Source organism: Nuphar pumila, chromosome 3 (assembly GCF_984573655.1).
Source record: "Nuphar pumila chromosome 3, dmNupPumi1.hap1.1, whole genome shotgun sequence".
NCBI lineage: Eukaryota > Viridiplantae > Streptophyta > Magnoliopsida > Nymphaeales > Nymphaeaceae > Nuphar > Nuphar pumila.
In genome coordinates this window covers 104,847,008-104,864,760 of record NC_143251.1, presented here as the reverse complement: position 1 = coordinate 104,864,760, position 17,753 = coordinate 104,847,008, and the positions used below count along the sequence as shown (strand labels likewise).

General features: G+C 40.5%; 1 protein-coding gene across 3 annotated transcripts in view; it reads right to left on the bottom strand.

Moving 5' to 3' along the window:
- LOC149843189 (kinesin-like protein KIN-12B) overlaps positions 1–17,753 on the bottom strand; it is a 56,369-nt gene that overhangs the window by 24,846 nt on the left and 13,770 nt on the right. For 2 of the 3 annotated variants that reach the window (XM_089999641.1, XM_089999642.1), the window contains 5 exons: positions 5,463–5,558; positions 4,951–5,096; positions 1,412–1,561; positions 1,200–1,329; positions 3–1,097 (listed from right to left, as the gene is read on the bottom strand). In XM_089999641.1, coding sequence (XP_089855767.1) covers positions 3–1,097; positions 1,200–1,329; positions 1,412–1,561; positions 4,951–5,096; positions 5,463–5,558 — 1,617 coding nt within the window. The remainder of the gene's footprint in view (positions 1–2; positions 1,098–1,199; positions 1,330–1,411; positions 1,562–4,950; positions 5,097–5,462; positions 5,559–17,753) is intronic. The other variant, XM_089999643.1, reaches the window with a different exon arrangement.

Sequence of the window (17,753 nt, the reverse complement as noted above, 5' to 3'; positions counted from 1 at the left end):
ACTTTAGGAACTTGTTTCTTGGATTTATCAGTCAACTGGGATACTTCAACAGGCACCAGTGGCAATTCCATGCTATCAGCCTCTTTACCATTAAGGTCAGAAGGCTTTTTCTTACAAAGGCTGCAAACAAACTCAGATGAGTCTTCAGATGTTTCTGGTGTCTCAGGAAAAGTTTGCACAGCTGCATCAATCTTTTCAGCAGGTTGAAATGGTTTGAAATCCAAAGCCTTGAATGAAAATCTAAACGAGGAAGACCTTAATGCAGAATTTTGCTGATGACTGTCTATAACTTGCAGGCCACGTTGGAGACTGGCAGCTATAGGCTCGGTTGGCATGTTGGAATTCTTACTTGTTTGGATGGAAGCAGTGTCAGCCACAGAGAGTGCAAAGGATAAGTTCATTACTTCTGGGTTAACATCCGAATTTCTCAAAGTTCCTTGCTGGCGTGGAGAAAAACTTGATGACAATCTTGAACTTTTCCTGCTGCAACCATCAAGTCTAGGTGATACGCTCAAGGTTGGAGATTGAAGAACTGGGGACAATTGGCAAGGAACAATGTTAAGATCATTTGGAGGTTCAGTGCTTGGAGAGCAATCAGAAACTTGAGGCGGATCTGCTGCAGCAATGCCTTCAGGATCTCCACCAACCATTTTACTGTGTGATATGGTCAGATCAAGTTCACTAGCTGATTTTCTATCAGTCAGTTCAGAATCATGATCACCTACTGAACTGTTGGTTAGCAACTCAGAGTTAGGCAGGGAAAGCTCATCAGTGCAAGATTCCTTAGGGTCATCTGACTGACAATCCTCCATATTAATATCAGTCTGCTCCAAACCATGATCGCCACAAATTTTTCCATTCATAGTTCCTTTATGGTCTGCAATGGATTGTAAACCAGTTTCCAGCTTTTCTACACCTTCCTCAACTATCTCCATTTCTTCATCACTATCATCTTCTGCATGTGGTGGCAATGTTGAAGGGCGGCTTAGGCTCATTCTTAGAAGATTCAAACTTCTGCGAGCATTCCATCCAGTTGAATAGCCTCCACTCCAATCTGCATTGTTATTTGCATTTGACTTCATTCTTATTAGTTCATCCTGCAAAGTGCAAACCAACAATGTGTTACAAAATTACAAATTTTTGAATTCTAAATGATGTAAAAATCAGTTTAGCATGATATAAGATGCCCAGTATTAAACCTTAAGTTGACGAATCTGCTCACGTAGAACATTTACATCATCTTCAGTGATTTCATTGACAACTGCCTTGTTTTGTATAGCTTTTGCCCTTTGTGCAAATCGAAGTGTGCTCAATGTTTCATTCTTACAACTGTAATTGCATCAAAATATTATTTTCCAAATTTTCCATCTTCATGTCAAAGAGTAAACTTCAGAAAAGTCTCGAAAACAACCTTTGTGCAGGAGAAATAGCACAGATCATTGCTAATTTTGCATTGCCTCCTAGGGATTCCTGCAACAAAAATGTTAAGCGAGAATCTCGGTAAGGAATGTGCCTCTGCTTCCCTGATTGAGAAACTTCAGCAAGAATGTTGATAAGGTTCCTGGCATAATGGCATTGTACAAAAATGCAGCCATCAGAAAATTATATTTTTTCACTGCTCAGAATAAGAGCACAGATAACAAAGTTTGAAAGAAACAGGACTGACAATCAAAGATTTGATTCTACGACTGTCCGTCAGAAAAAATGAATTTAAAAAGTAATATCCATCTATCACTGTCCATCAGAAAAGAACAAAACTCAAGGGTGATTAATGTAAGGCACACACAAAATCTACAAAAATGAACATATATATAAAGAAAAAATTGAAAGACAAACAAGTAGCCTATGAACCAATAAGTGATTGTTGTTATGAATTATTATAGTTATCATGTGTGGCATGAAGGAAGCAAAGCAATCAGACTGCCTATACGTAATCTGTGGGTACACAAATATAGTCAGCTATATAACTCGGCAAACACGTGGTGTTTCTTTTCATTCAAAATTGGTCCAAAATGTACATGAGATTCAGAAGAATGAAAAAATATTGAAAGGACTTATTGAGAATCAGAAGGCACGAAAATTATCTTAGCTTCTTCAGTTATATTTCATTGACAATATAAATGAGTTAAATATAAGAGACCTTACTGTGTATATACAAACTGATCAGAAGAAATATGCTCAGAATATCACATTCCTCTTGACCTTCCTTTTATTTTTTTGGTTTTTTCTTCCTTTCACAGGACATTGATGATTCCCTTCACAAATGAGAGCAGACCACTTAAGCAAAGCAAAGCAGATGAAGCTACCATTTGAGACAGCAGGATCAGATTGTAGAATGATTCTTATGGGATCCCGTTTGGAGCTGAAAGGGTGACACTTAACGCTCTTAAAAGAATATATGATGAGCACTTTTGATCATCTTTTGCTTAGAGTAGAAGAGAATAGATACAACAACAACTACTACTACGCCTTCATCCCAAAACAATTGGGGTCGGCGATATGAACCAACAAAGAAAATCATTCTGGGTCTTCCACATGAATCCTTCTCCTCCAATCATTTCTATCCAATGCCATGTGAGGTCCTCGGTGAGGTTCAAAGCATTCATATCCTTTCCTATCATCTTCATCCAAGTCTTCCTAGGCCTACCCCGACCTCTTTTAACTAATATATTTTCCCATTTCTCCATCCTTCTAACTGGAGCATCATTAGGCCTTCGCCGAATATGTCCAAACCACCATAAATGATTCTCTCATCTTATTTTCAATGGGTGCAATGCCTACCTTCTTACGTATCTCCTTGTTCCGAATCTTATCTTTTATTGTATTTCCACACATCCATCTAAGCATACGCATCTCAGCTACACTCATTTTTTGAATATGATGTCTCTTGGCAGCCCAACATTCCGTACCATATAGTAAAGCGGGCCTAATAGTCGTCTTATAAAACTTTTCCTTCAACCGCAATGGCATTCTACGGTCGCACAACACTCCAGTTGCACTTTTCCATTTCATCTACCCAACCTTTATTCTATGATTTACATCTCCATCAATTTCTCCATACTTTTGAATGATAGATCCCAAATATTTGAAACAATCATCCACCGGTATTTCTTGCTCACCAAGCTTCACTACACTCCCATCACTACTTCGTTGCTTACTAAACCGACATTCCATATATTTTGTCTTACTCTTACTTAACTTAAAATCTCTTGCTTCCAATGTATGTCTCCATAATTCTAACTTAGCATTAACCCTAGCTCTAGACTCATCAATCAAAACAATATCATCAGCAAACAACATACACCACGGCACATTTTCTTAAATTGATCTCGTAAGTTCATCCATCACTATAGCAAATAGGAAAGGGCTTAAAGCAGATCCTTGATGTAACCCAACCGTTATAGGAAAATTGGTTATCACCCCTCCACAAGTGCAGACATTGGTTACTACTCCTTCATACATATCCTTAATTATACTAATGTACTTGAAAGAAACACCTTTCTTTATCATTGTCCACCAGAGAAGGTCCCTAGATACTCTATCGTATGCTTTCTCCAAATCAATAAAAACCATATGCAAATCTTTGTTCCTCTCTCTATTTCTCTCAATAAGTTGTCTAAGAAGATGTATAGTTTCCATAGTTGATCTTCCAGGCATAAAACCAAATTGATTCTCCGATATGATGACAACCTTCCTCAACCTAGACTCAATCACCTTCTCCCAAAGTTTCATAGTATGACTCATGAATTTATACCACGATAGTTTGTGCAATCTCGTATATCACCCTTATTCTTATATAGAGGCACCAAAGTACTCTTCCTCCCCTCATTAGGCATCTTATTTGTCCGCCAAATCTTGTTAAAAATATTTGTCAGCCATTCTAAACCTTTCTCTCCTAAGCATTTTCAAGTCTCGATAGGTATACCATCTGGGCCAACTGCCCTTCTAGATTTCATTTTCTTCAAAGCCTCTGTAATTTCTTTCTTTTGAATCTTGCGCATGAAGTCACGATTCATCTCATGAAAAGGAATGGACAAGTCTCCAAGATCCTGAGCATGACTTCCATTAAATAGCTTATCAAAATAATCTTTCCATCTCTCCTTAATCTCCTCATCTTTGACTAAAACCCTTTGTGTTTCATCTTTGATACATCTAATCATACCCAGATCCCTCGATTTTCTATCTCTCATCTTTGCAAGCCTATAAATATCCTTCTCGTCCTCTTTGGTATCCAACTTGTCATAAACCTCCTCCTTATATACCTTATCCCTCGCATTTCGAACCACTTTTTTAGCTTCCTTCTTTGCTATCATATACTTCTCCAAATTCTCATTATCATGACTCTTACTTAGATTTCTATAACACTCTCTTTTAACCTAGAAGAGAATAGATAGCTCTATCAAAATCAAAATGCAGAAAATCGACAATTCTCCATAAAACTACCAAAGCATACATATTAGCATTATTTCAAATGCAGTAACAGTAACCTGTGGCTGTGTGCTTGTTTTGGCATAAAATGATAAAACGGATACATCTCTGTGATGCAACTGGTGGCGTATAACTATATGGAAAGTCACATTAGAGTTTGCACACTACCTACTACTTTAGTTTTTTTTCTGAAAAAACAGAATCCTAATTGGCATTCGTATCATGTGGAGCAGAACACAAAATAGTTTACATTTTGTAAAAGATGGTAAGCATTAATTAACCAACCTGAAATTTTAAGTTAAAGCAGACAAACAAGGGCTTTAATAAGGGAATTCCTAATGCAACATGAATTTTTTAATGCTACAAATAATTTATATGCTCCAAATCCACCATCAAATGCAAATAAGAAACAGAAATAAAATCTTTGACCATGATATGCCAAGTAATTTACCTAAAGTTCTAAAAAACATTGGCTATAATGGACCAGAAGTCTTATTTACAGTATATTCAATGGATACATACCCAAGCTGTGAGAGGGAACGATTAATATTGCCAGCCTCTTTAAGACGTTCTCCAGCTGCACCAGTTTGTTTCTGTCTTTCAGATCCAGCAAGATCAACAAGATTGATCCTACTTGTCCTTAAGCTACTCAAACCATCTGCCATGCTCTGCAAAGATTAATTAATCCTTTCCATTAGTCAAATAGAAAGCCCATCTACTTCAGACCAATGTCAGTGCAAAAAGATGAAGGAACTTTTCAATGTAATGAAGCATTCATGCACATAAAACAATGTATTATCGAAGAAATATATTCATCTTATGTCTCAAACATTTGTATTATCGATGAAGTATGTTCATCTTATGTCTCAAACATTTAGCACTCCATGATAAAGAACACCACATGCCAGTTCAACTACCCCTCTCAAAATGTGCTCCATGATCATGCTTTAATTTTATCAAGTGCATGACAATAAAGGGCATGTTACACATGGGCACAGTAAAAATAATTTTAAAAAATAGAGAAAGAATGGTACCTTGCATCGAGATTCAACAACACAAGTAAAAACACTATGCGAGCGAGAACTCTCAGCATTAATACTTGTTGCACCAACTCTTCTATTTGCTAGTCCCTGCATCAATCAGTTGTTGTATAAGGTTCAGCTCCTAACTGAACAAGATTAGTAGAATAATAGATGATGAATACTAGACCGAAGACTATTGCAAACTTGATATCATCAGCCACAAACTGACTCAAAGAAACAAAAGGGATTGACCTAGAATAAGCTTTATGCATTCACATACAACTCTTTACCTTTATCATATTAGGGAAAAATTTCAACCATTTAGAAAGGATGTTATTGCCTACGCCTACTCATGTACATTCACATGTAGCATGGTGTGTGCATGACTACTACTACTATAAAAGACACATTCAGAAATTGGGACACAAACGTGCACTTATTAAAAATGTCCATGAAATGAAATAGCCACAGACAGGAGAAATTACAATCAGAATATATATATTGTTGCATTGACTTCTTTGATTCAAAAAAAAACGTTAGTGAGAATGTTTGTAATGGTCAGAGACGATGCAGTTAATGAGCATCATGACATGAAGAAGAAGAACCAATGGGATACGATGGTTTGGTAAAAGAATGGCTGTTTGAGCACCACTGATTGTACTACTAAACATGGACACAAATGTGCACTTATTAAAAATGTCCATGAAATGAAATACCCACAGACAGGAGAAATTACAATCAAAATATATATATTGTTGCATTGACTTCTTTGATTTAAAAAAAAAGTTAGTGAGATTGTTTGTAATGGTCAGAGTTGTGAAAGTATCTTCAACAAGATACTAAGATCAAGACCTTAATATTCTTGATAACAAATACATGTGCACACATGCACAATAAGAACACTTAGAATACTTGTGCACAAAAGCACAAATCAATCTCACAAATGCACTAAAAGAATAAAAGGTTTTATTGAATGCTTGGGTTTGACCCAAAGCCATAAAAATACACAAGGAGAGAGCCCATTTAAATAGAGGAAGTGGAGGCCTTGGAGGGGCCCAACGACTAGATGGTGGGCCCCTCCAAGGTACACACTACCTTTTACAAAAAAGAATAAAATAAAATGAAAAATAAAAATAATTACAAAACATATTCAAAAAAGAATATGTTGTAAAAAGACTAAACTACCCCTATGGCTAATCAATAGGAAAATATATATATTTTATATATAATAAGTAGATACATATACATATATATAATATATGTATATATATTAACTTATACATATAAAATATATATATATTAGATTACATGGTTGATTACATAATTTAACACCCCCCTCAAACTTAGGGCAGGATGACCGAGAGTTTGCTAAGGAGGAAGTTGAAACGCGGAGCACACAAAGCTTTAGTGAAGAAATCTGCCAACTGATATTCTGACGTGACATATGGAAGGTCAATGACTCCTTTGAGATACGCCTCACAAACATAGTGACAATTCATCTCTATGTGTTTAGTCCGCTCATGAAAAGTGTGATTTTTCGCAATATAAATTGCACTTTTGTTATCACAGCACAGCTTGGTGGGCTCTTCTATTGTGATCCCCATGTCTTCTAGCAATTGATGGATCCATACAATTTTCATGGTAGTGGTCACCATGGCACGATATTCGGCTTCAGTCGAGGATAGAAAAACTCTTTGTTGCTTCTTACATCTCCACGGAATCAGTGAATCTCCTAGGAACACACAAAAACTATTGGTGGAGTGATGGTTATTTGGGTCATCTCCCCAATCAGAGTCAGTATGAGCAATTAATTTTAAATCAGAAGAAGATGACAGAAAAACTCTCTTATTTAGAGTACCCTTTATGTATCTTACGATTCGCAAGATGGCACTCATGTAGACTGATGTTGATGCATATTGAAACTGGCTTGCAATATGGACTGTATGAGAGATATATGGTCCGGTAATACTCAGATACATCAATGATCCTACAAGTTGTCTGTAGGGAGTAGGATCCGAAAGAGGAACACCATCATCAATCTTCATTTTAGCTCCTACTATAGCAGGAGTTTTACAAACATTTTCATTTGTAATACCTGACATGTCAATGATCTTAGAAGCAAGCTTAGTTTGAGATAAGAAATACCTCTATGAGAGTATGTTACTTCAATACCCAAAAAATAAGTTAGAAAACTCAAATCAGACATTTCAAATTTATCTTTCAAAATTGATTTTATACTCTTAACCCCGTTAGAATCACTATCGGTGATGAGCATATCATCCACGTACAATAGTAAGATCACAATCCCTGCATTGGATTTTCTAACAAACAAAACAGTGTCAGTAAAACAGGAAGAAAAGTCATTTTCTATCATTACAAAATTAAACCTATCATACCAAGCCTTGGGGGCTTGTTTTAAACCATAGAGTGTTTTTCGAAGACGAAGCACTTTCCCTTTGGGAGTCTTCATTCCTGAAAAATTCATATAAACTTCTTCAGTTAGATCTTCATTTAGAAAGGCATTTTTAACATTCATTTGATAGATGTTTCACTTGTTGATTGAGGCAACAATTATAAGACATCGGACAGTGACCATTCGAGCTACAGGAGCAAAGGTTTTCTCATAGTCAATCACATATTCTTGACTATATCATTTTGAAATCAATCGAGCTTTATATCTGTCAAGAGTTTCATCACTCTTAGTCTTAACCTTAAATACAGATCTACACCCTATTGTTTTCTTACCTTTAGGAAGGTCTTGAAATTCCCACGTTTTGGCTCTTCTTAGAGGCTCCAAGTTCATTTTTCATTGCTACTATCCATTCAGGGCACTTACGTGTGTCCTCAAAGTTTATAGGTTCTATATAAGAATGAATCGCACTAAGACAGACTCTATATTTAGGTGAAAAAAAGTCATATGAGATGAACTTAGAGGGAGCTTTTCTACTTCTTTTGGTTCTACGAAGGTTCTCCTCACTTTGAGGAACAATCCTACTAGCATCATCATATCTTTCAAGAGCACTTCTAAAGGTGTTTCTATCTCTATGAATATAAGTGATGGGATCTCTAGGTGGCCCTTCATCAATATGTTGATGAGATGGGAAGATCAGAGGAATGATTTCCTTGGTTTCAATATCACTTGAGTATTCTGATTTGACTCGTCATCACTAGTATCATCATCTTTAGCTAGTAAAGCCACTAAGATTTTCCAAAAAACTCACATTTCTAAAAACATACAATTTGTCATTCTTAACATCATAACAACGAAAACCCTTTTGGGTTTCAGAATAACCAAGAAAGGCACAAGGAATGGCCTTTAGAGAAAGTTTGTCATTTTTATCAGTAAGGACAAAACATTTACATCAAAAAACCCTTAACCTGCTATAATCAGGTTCTTTTTCGTATAATTTTTCAAATGGAGAAATCTTGTTTAAATTTTTTGATGGAAGTATATTTATGAGATAGACTGAAGTAAGAGTTGCCTCAGCCCAAAGTTTCTTTAGAATATTTTGCGAAATGAACAAGGTTCTAGTTATTTCAATGACATGCCTATGCTTTCGTTCAGCTAACCCATTTTGTTGAGGGGGTTTTGGACAATATTTTTTATGGAGAATACCAAAACTTTCAAGATAACTCTTGAAAGATATTCACCTCCAGAGTCAGACCCAAGAATTTTTAAACTTCCATTGAAATTATTTAAAACCATCATATGAAAAATTTTAAATGTTGAAAAAACTTCATGTTTATGTTTAAAAAAGTATATCCAACAAAACCTAGTGTAATCGTCCACGAAAATCACATAATATGAGAATCCTCCTTTAGATATCACAAGAGTCGGACCCCATACATCGGAATGAACAATTTCAAAGGGTTTTGTCGTAAACATGGATCTTTGAGTAAAAGGTAGACTTTTCATCTTCCCAAGAATACATTACTTACATAAAAAATCTCGTTTACAAAGATGTTTAATAAAAGGCAAGAGATTTTAACAATGTTGGGATGTCCCAATCTCTTATGTCATACATGAATATCTTTGTTTTGAACAACATTACAAAATTGATTCTTGGAAACTTGGAAAAAATCAACGTAGTAGAGGTCTCCTCTCCTAGATCCTTCCTCAATCAACCTCCCGGACCGGTGATCCTGTATCCATGGTCTGAGAGTTGAGAGACCGAAAGTAAATTTAAATTTAATTTTGGTATAAGACGAATTTTTGGAACAAAGAAATCTTGTTTTTCAAAATTGTCTATTCCTTTAATTTCAAGAGGTGTTCCATCAGCCGTTGAGAAAGAGCATTTTTAGAAAAAATCGGAAAGAGAATAAGCACTTGGGGTCATATGGAAAGATGCACCAGAATCTAAAAGCCAAGATGTCTTACCGGGAGGAGAAGAAGTTGACATAGCGGCTCCGGAAATGCCTCCCTTGAGAAGAGGTTATAAAGCTTCCACTGTTTGTTGAAGAGAAAGAGACCCATTTGATGATGATGATCATTCCTCCGGTTGGGATGTCATAGCCATCGCAATTAATTTTTTTCATTTAGGGCAAATGGGTTTGATATGCCCCGGTTCTTTACAAAAATGGCAATTTAATTTGCTATAGTTTCTTTTGCCATATTGATCGTTTCCTTCTTGACCTTGATTCTTGAAGTGAGGAGGTTTGTAGGCCTTCACATTATTCCCCGGTCTTGACACGGCATTTACCCCTTCACAATCTTTTTGAGTAGAAGAGGTAGCAAGAATGCTAGGATTACTCTTACTAATCCCCATACGGGTTTCATCACCACTTAACTTAGTGATTACATCTTCAATTGAGGGAGATGTGAAGGCAAAGAGAAGGGAGGACCGAATTTGTTCAAATTCAGGTCTAAGTCCATTTAGAAAATTTAAGAACCGAACTTCCTCTAGTTGTTTGTGTCTTAATTCAATCGCTTCTCCACTCCATTTTGGTTCAAGCATAGCTAGCTCATCCCAAATAGAAGATAATTCAGCAAAGTATTCCCGAATAAACATCTCATTTTATTGGAGGATCAATACCCTTTTTTGGAGATAGTACTTGTGTGACAAATCTCTTGAAGTATATATTTTCTCAAGATATAACCAAGCTTCGAAAGCTTTTTTGAACTTAATTATGTTGGCGTTTATCTTGGTTTCAACGGATGAAAAAATCCAAGACAAGATCTTGAAGTTTTTCATCTTCCATTCGTCATGCTTTCTTTAATACTCTTCAAGAGCCCTTTGTCTTTCTCCCCTTCAAGGATCTTAATATCCCCCTTTTCAACGATTGTAATTTTTTGTTCGGGTTCCGGTATCGAACCTTGAACATACCCCCAAAGCCCCTTTCCATTAAATATGGGTTTTTATATTACCGACCCAAACATGATAATTTGAACCATTAAGTTTAAACCCAAGGGAGAAGTGAGAGTCTTTTTCGCCCATTAGAGAGGATAGAAGTTGAAAAATAACACGTACCTCAAAAGATTTTCAAGTCTTTCTTGACAAAAGAGGCTTCTAAAATATTGTCCGAAGAAGATGATCCACTTCAAACTCCAATAGCTTGAAGGCACGTTTTTTGAGGCACTCAAAAAATGAAGAAATGCATGATCCTCCTTCAACGAGGCTCTAATACTATGTGAACTTATCTTCAACAAGATACTAAGATCAAGACCTTAATATTCTTGATAATAAATGTGTGCACACATGCACAATAAGAACACTTAGAATACTTGTGCACAAAAGCACAAATCAATCTCACAAATGCACTAAAAGAATAAAAGGCTTTATTGAATGCTTGGGCTTTGACCCAAAGCCATAAAAATATACAAGGGGAAAGCCCCTTTAAATAGAGGAAGTGGAGGCCTTGGAGGGGCTCCACTTCTAGTCGGTAGAGCCCCTCCAACGGCCACAAATGTGACCGTTGGAAGGGGCCCAACGACTAGATGGTGGACCCCGCCAAGGTACACACTACCTTTTACAAAAACAAATAAAATAAAATGAAAAAGAAAAAGAAAAATAATTACAAAACATATTCAAAAAATAATATGTTGTAAAAAGACTAAACTACCCCTACGGCTAATCAATAGGAAAATATTTTTTTTTATATAAAATATATATATTAGATTATATGGTTGATTACATAATTTAACAAGAGCTTGCTTACATAGTGAGATGATCAACAAAGCTAAGGTGGTTGTTATGTACATGATTCATGTCCATCAAGAATAAACAGGATGTTTTCCACTTGTTTTTTGAGGCAGCATCCTTTGTCTAAAGATGATGCAAGTAATGAGCATCATGACATGAAGAAGAACCAATGGGATATGATGGTTTGGTACAAGAATGGCTGTTTGAGCACCACTGATTGTACAACTAAACATGGGTGGCACTGGTATAAAGTTTAAACTCTCCTAGCCAATAACCTAATTTGAGATTGAAGTATCTCAACTAGCCCATCAACTTTAGGGGAACCAATGGGATACGGCGGTTTCGTACAAGAATTTCTGTTTGAGAACCACTGATTGGACTACTAAAAATGGGCACTGGTATAAACTCTCCTAGCCAATAACCTGATTTGAGATTGAAGTATCTCAACTAGCCCATCAACTTTAAGCTTTAGTCTAAATGACTATTTTAATTATCAGTGTTCCACAGCCTCAATGAAGGACAATGATGCCCAAATTGGAGTTGAAATCAGCAAGGAAACCAGACTATTATTGCATATCCTCTATATGACCTTTGTATGTGTTTTGCTGCTTTTGGACTATGGCTAACCATTATCAAAGCTAACAAGTGAAATTCCATAAGATCTACAGAAACCGTGTTTCACCGTTTTCTAAAATGAATATTCTAATCATTCATGTTCTACAGCCTCAATGAAGGTACCTGGTGTATGATACACAAATGATGACCAAAGGGAGTTGAAATCAGCAAGGAAACCAGACCATTGTAGGTCCTCTATATAACCTTGTTGTATGTGTTTTGCACTATGGCTGACCATTATTAAAACAAGCAAGTGAAATTCCATAAGATCCACAGAGACCATGTTTTCATCCATAGCATCCCAAGTGCCGAGTCAATCAAAATTAATTCATCCTTTTACTCAATGAAGGTACATGGTGTAAGATACACAAATGATGACCAAAGGGAGTTGAAACCAGCAAGGAAACCAGACCATTGCAGGTCCTCTATATAACCTTGTTGTATGTGTCAGTATGGCTGACCATTATTAAAACAAGCAAGTGAAATTCCATAAGATCCACAGAGACCATGTTTTCATCCATAGCATCCCAAGTGCCAAGTCAATCAAAATTAATTCAGCCTTTGTACTCATTGGAAAGTTGTAGAAAGGGGGGGGTTGTCTGCCTTTGGAACAGACAGAAGTGCTCGGGCAATGCCTCTGATCAAGCATTGCACAGAAAACAATGTTCAAAGGTGCATACAAGATTGTGCTTCCAAAAATTATAATGCCAGGATAATCATAAGAATGATAACATTGAGATTTCTATTTAGTATCATGGTCAAAATTGTAGCAACCGTGAAAAAAAAAACGTGTCCGACTCGTGTCTGACACGTGCCTTGCACGTGTCAGACACGTGTCACGGTCTGGGCTGCTTTGTCGGGCCCGGATCCGAGCTGGACCCGGACCCGGGTTCTCGAACTCTCGAGAACCTGCGTCTTTTAAAAAGACGCAGGTGTCTCGGGCGAGGGGCAAAACCCTCGCCCCTTCTCTCTCTCCTCTGCTCCGATCTCCCCCCTCACGCTGCCTCCGGCGATCGGAGACGCCGGCGAGCGTTCCCGTCAGGCCGCCTCCCCGACGATCCTCGCTGCCGACCTCCCTGCTTGGCTAGCGGCTGCGCCAGGGACCCCGAGCACCGGCGACCCGCCGTCGACCTCTTCCTCCCTGTTGTTTCTCCCTGCGACCACCTCTTCGCCTCCGCTCTGAGTTCCGGCGACCCAGTGGCCCCCGAGCTTCGCTCCAGGTCTCCCCCTCTCTGCTGTCGACTGCGCCGGCCACCGGCGACCTATCAGCTCCGGCGACCACCGGTTCTCTGGCTCCCCTCGTTTCCCCTGGTCGACACCTGCGGTTTTTCGCCTCTGGCCACCTGACATCTTTAGCTGCTGGCGATCGACAGCAGCATCCGCGCTGCTCCCTCTGAGTCTTCGCAGGCGGCCACCACCCTCCGTCCGGTAGCCCTCGGCCCTCCAGCCTGCAGACTCCCCCGTTTGCTGCGTTTTTTCCGGAGGTATAACCCTCCCCTCTCCTCCTTTGTGCAGGATAGGTCGACAGGGGGGTTGAGCCCCCTGTCACTCTGCTTGTTTGCTGTGGGTCGACAGGGGGGGGCTGAGCCCCCTGTCGCTTCTTGCTGGCAGGGGGTTACCCCCCCCCCCCCTTGCCTGTTTGTTGTGGGTCGATAGGGGGGGGGGGGGGGCTGAGCCCCCTGTCGCTTCTTGCTGGCAGGGGGTTACCCCCCCTTGCCTTTTTGCTGTGGGTCGGTAGGGGGACTGAGCCCCCTGCCTTCCTTTTTGAGGATCTGTCGACAGGGGGCTCTGTCCCCCTGTCCTTGTGCTTTCTCGGCAGGGGGCTCTGTCCCCCTGTCTTTGCTTTTGTTTTTCGACAGGGGGCTTCGCCCCCCTGTTTGCCTGTTGCTTCTCGGCAGGGGGCTTCGCCCCCCCTGCCTTCTTTTGTTTGCTCGGCAGGGGGCTGGGCCCCCGTGCCCTCTGTTGTTCCTGGCAGGGGGCGGAGCCCCCCTGCTCTTCTGTTGCTCTTCGGCAGGGGGTTCTGTCCCCCCTGCCTCTTGCATTGTGCCGGCAGGGGGCGAGGCCCCCCTGCCTCCTGCGTTGTGCCAGCAGGGGGCGAAGCCCCCCCTGCTTTCTTGTTTTCGAGCAGGGGCTTGTCCCCTGCGCCTTTGCTGTTCGCTGGCAAGGGGCTCTGTCCCCTTGCCTTGTTCTTGCTGCCGGCAGGGGGTTGCGCCCCTGTCTCATGTTCTGACAGGGGGTGTTTTCTCCCCTGCCTTGTTGTGGCAGGGAGCTCCTGCTCCCTCCCCTGCCTTTCTTTGTGCTGGCAGACAGGGAGCTTCTGCTCCCTGCCTCTGCTGCTGAGGCCCCTGCTTCTGGCACCCTTGTCTGCAGGGTGCAGAGTTCCTGCATCTACCTTCTGCAGGTAGGGAACCTTGTTGCGCTTGTTGCTTCTCGTTTATTTTACGGCTTATGCTAACGTTCTAAGATCTCCAGGTTGAACGGCGGATCCGGCTCGCCCTCTGTGGCTCGAGCTCTTGTTTGCCTACGCTGCATGCGTACGAGGACCCGCAACCCCTTAAGGTAGGGGATTCTTGCGTGAAAGGACAATGAACTGATAAATACTAAAATAAGAAAGATAACTAAAAGAGGATGATATATGTATACGTATAATATATATATATATACGTATGTCTTTACCTTCAAGGACGCGGTTTCGCGATCCTTGTCCTCTTTACTTTCCTGCACTTTCCTTTCTGTCGCCGCCGCGTTATATGTGCTTAGGCTTTCTATTTCTGCCTTTACATTCCATGTCTTTTAACTCAAGGACGCGGTTTCGCGATCCTTGTCCTCTTTACTTTTCCGCACTTTACTTTCCTGCTGCCCCGCGCTTTGCGCCTTGGCATTTATTTGCTTATGTCTGCTTTGTTCTCCAGGATGCAAGTCCTGATCCTTCTTTATGTTCTTGCACTTTACTTCCTGCATTTACTTGTTGCCCCGCGCTTTATGCGCCATGGCTTTGCTTCTGCTTTACTCTTCGTATTTTACTTTCCTGTACTGTCGTGCTTGCTCTTGCACTTACCTTTTGTATGTATTCGTCTTTACCTTGTTGTTGCGTTTCGTGCATATGCCTTGTTCGTGCATGTATCCTATCTCTGTCGCATGCTCCTTTTTCTGCTTGCGCTATTTGATCTATCGAAGTGCAACCTCATGCCTCGTGAGTCGTCCTTTACACTCGCGTGGTCAGTATAGGATCTCTTACCTCACGAGTTGCTTACGTAGTTGTCTGCTTGTGCGTTACGATGATCGAGGTATGATCTCATACCTCGTGTGGAGCTTTAGCGTTCTACCCTCGCGGTGCGGCTTTGCCCATCGAGTCTTGCCCCTCGACTTGCCTTTGTATTGGTTTGTGCACGGGTTTGTCCCTTGTCAGCTTGCACTCCTGGAGTGCAACTTCGAGTGTATAGTGTCTATCATTTCACTTGTCTTTCAGGTCACGACACACCCTTATGCACTTCGGTTCTCCAAAGACAATGGTCTTAGGTGCGATCCTATTTTCAGGAATGTATAGCTTGTAAAGTGGTAGCGGCCAGATCCCTCAAATCGATGTATTTGGGATAGATGTGTTACAACCTCAGTTCGCCTATTCGATACAACTTAGATAACTTTGTTTAGGATCCTGTGCATGAATAGGGCGGGGATCCTAGCGAGGTACTTGCGCCATCACTAGATCGACGTTACCTCACCTCTAATACGAGACCTAGTCTCTAGGCTTTCTGGTTCAACCAAGATTGTAGTGCCTTCCTTTGTGAAGGTATTGTTGGATCTCTTACGAAGGATCCATGTTCCTCCTCTTGTAGTTGTACCCTTAGTCATATACGATATGTTTGGGCTACGAGAGCAGAACGAGAGGTCTACAGTAACCTCTAAGCGTGTATTGACACATTAAGCTAATCCTGTTATGTTTCTTTCGCCTAATAGGCAGATTGCTCGCGATTGTCTAAAGGACCCGAGCACGATCAGTTGGAACTGGAATGGGTTCACTGCAGGCTTCTATAAAGTAGAAGCATTGGGATTTCCTGCGAGAGATCCATACCCCTCTTATCGTGGTTGTACTTTTGAACAGGTACGTTGCGTACTACGATGGGTAGGATGAGAGGCCTATGTCTGCCTCGAACATGCAATGGCATGTGTTTGAGATCACAAGAGTGATGTTTCTACCCTCACTGAGGATTGACCCCCTTTTTTATCGTGATTGTATATGTGAATAGTTACGATGCGTACTGCGGTGAGTAAGATGTGAATTGTGTGCTTGCCTCGAACGCGCAATGGCGCGTATAACTCACCTAAATAATAATCATGCGCCTTCACAGGCAAGATGCTCGATTGGGTTGAAAGACCAGAGCATGAGAATGAGACGGCGGTTAAGAAACCCTCCATCGTGCTCATTCGGGACGGTTCATCAAGAGAGAGGATGGATGGTACAAAACTCCGATGGACAACCATATGTGGCAATCTCGGGCAAAGATCCGACCTTCCCCAGTCATCGGAGGTTAGGGGAAATCCTTCGGGCCACTTCTGCAGAAGTACGGATGCGCATCCATTAGGCCTTTGTTTGCCTTTGGGGATTTACTCTCTTGGTCACAGACCGTCCCCTTAGGAAGCGGACACAGTCAGTCATTCGGGGTATAATAAAATACATAGCATAATGGACCCCCGAATCAATCTCGACTGTTTCTACGTTTTGCCTTGTGCGTACCCACAACGGCCTGCTCAGTAATGAGACAAGATATAACTTATACACATGATCGTGAGATACGCATGTTGTGACGTGCTTTGCTTGCTTGCTTGTTAGCTCGGTAGTTCGGTATGCTATTCGTTGAGCTAGGTACGCCCGTCGAGGCGTTACCCTTGTTGGTTAAACTGCTTATGCAGTTCCTTGCTTGGTAATAACTAGCTTCTCATACTAGTTGATTGCTTATCTTGTATTGCTTATGAATTGCTTGTGATGCAATAACTTGTGCCTCACAATTAATGTAATCACTTATCGATGGACTGAGTCATCTTATGGTACTTGTGTGTATTACGAGTGTTGTTATGAATACCTGTCTTATGAAATTGCTTTGCTTGGCTGGTGGATAGAGTTAGTTACTCTTCACCCATTATATTTGTGAGATTGCTATAGTTGTCTGTTCAGCACTCTGATCCTTCCTGCTCTTTTACGTAGCTGTCTACTTTACTAGAGCTTTGCTTACTCCACAGCACATTTGGTTAGATCTGCTAGTCTTGCTTGTTTCTGCTTAAGCTAGCGTTTATCTTACTTATTGCAGCTTCTGCTCTTTCTTGTCTTTTGCACCCCTACTAGTCTGTTGTGAGACTGACCAATTTTCATGGGCAGGTGGTGAACAGGTTGAGACAGTTTGCGATGGCACGATGACGCGATGCACTCAAGGCAATGCCCTTTCCTGACGTTGTGCTCCTGGGGACTCTTTTGATAGATGGTACAAGGTTTCTTTGAAAGTATCTCTTTCGATTATAACTCTGCATTTCTAAAACTGTATTACCAAAATGT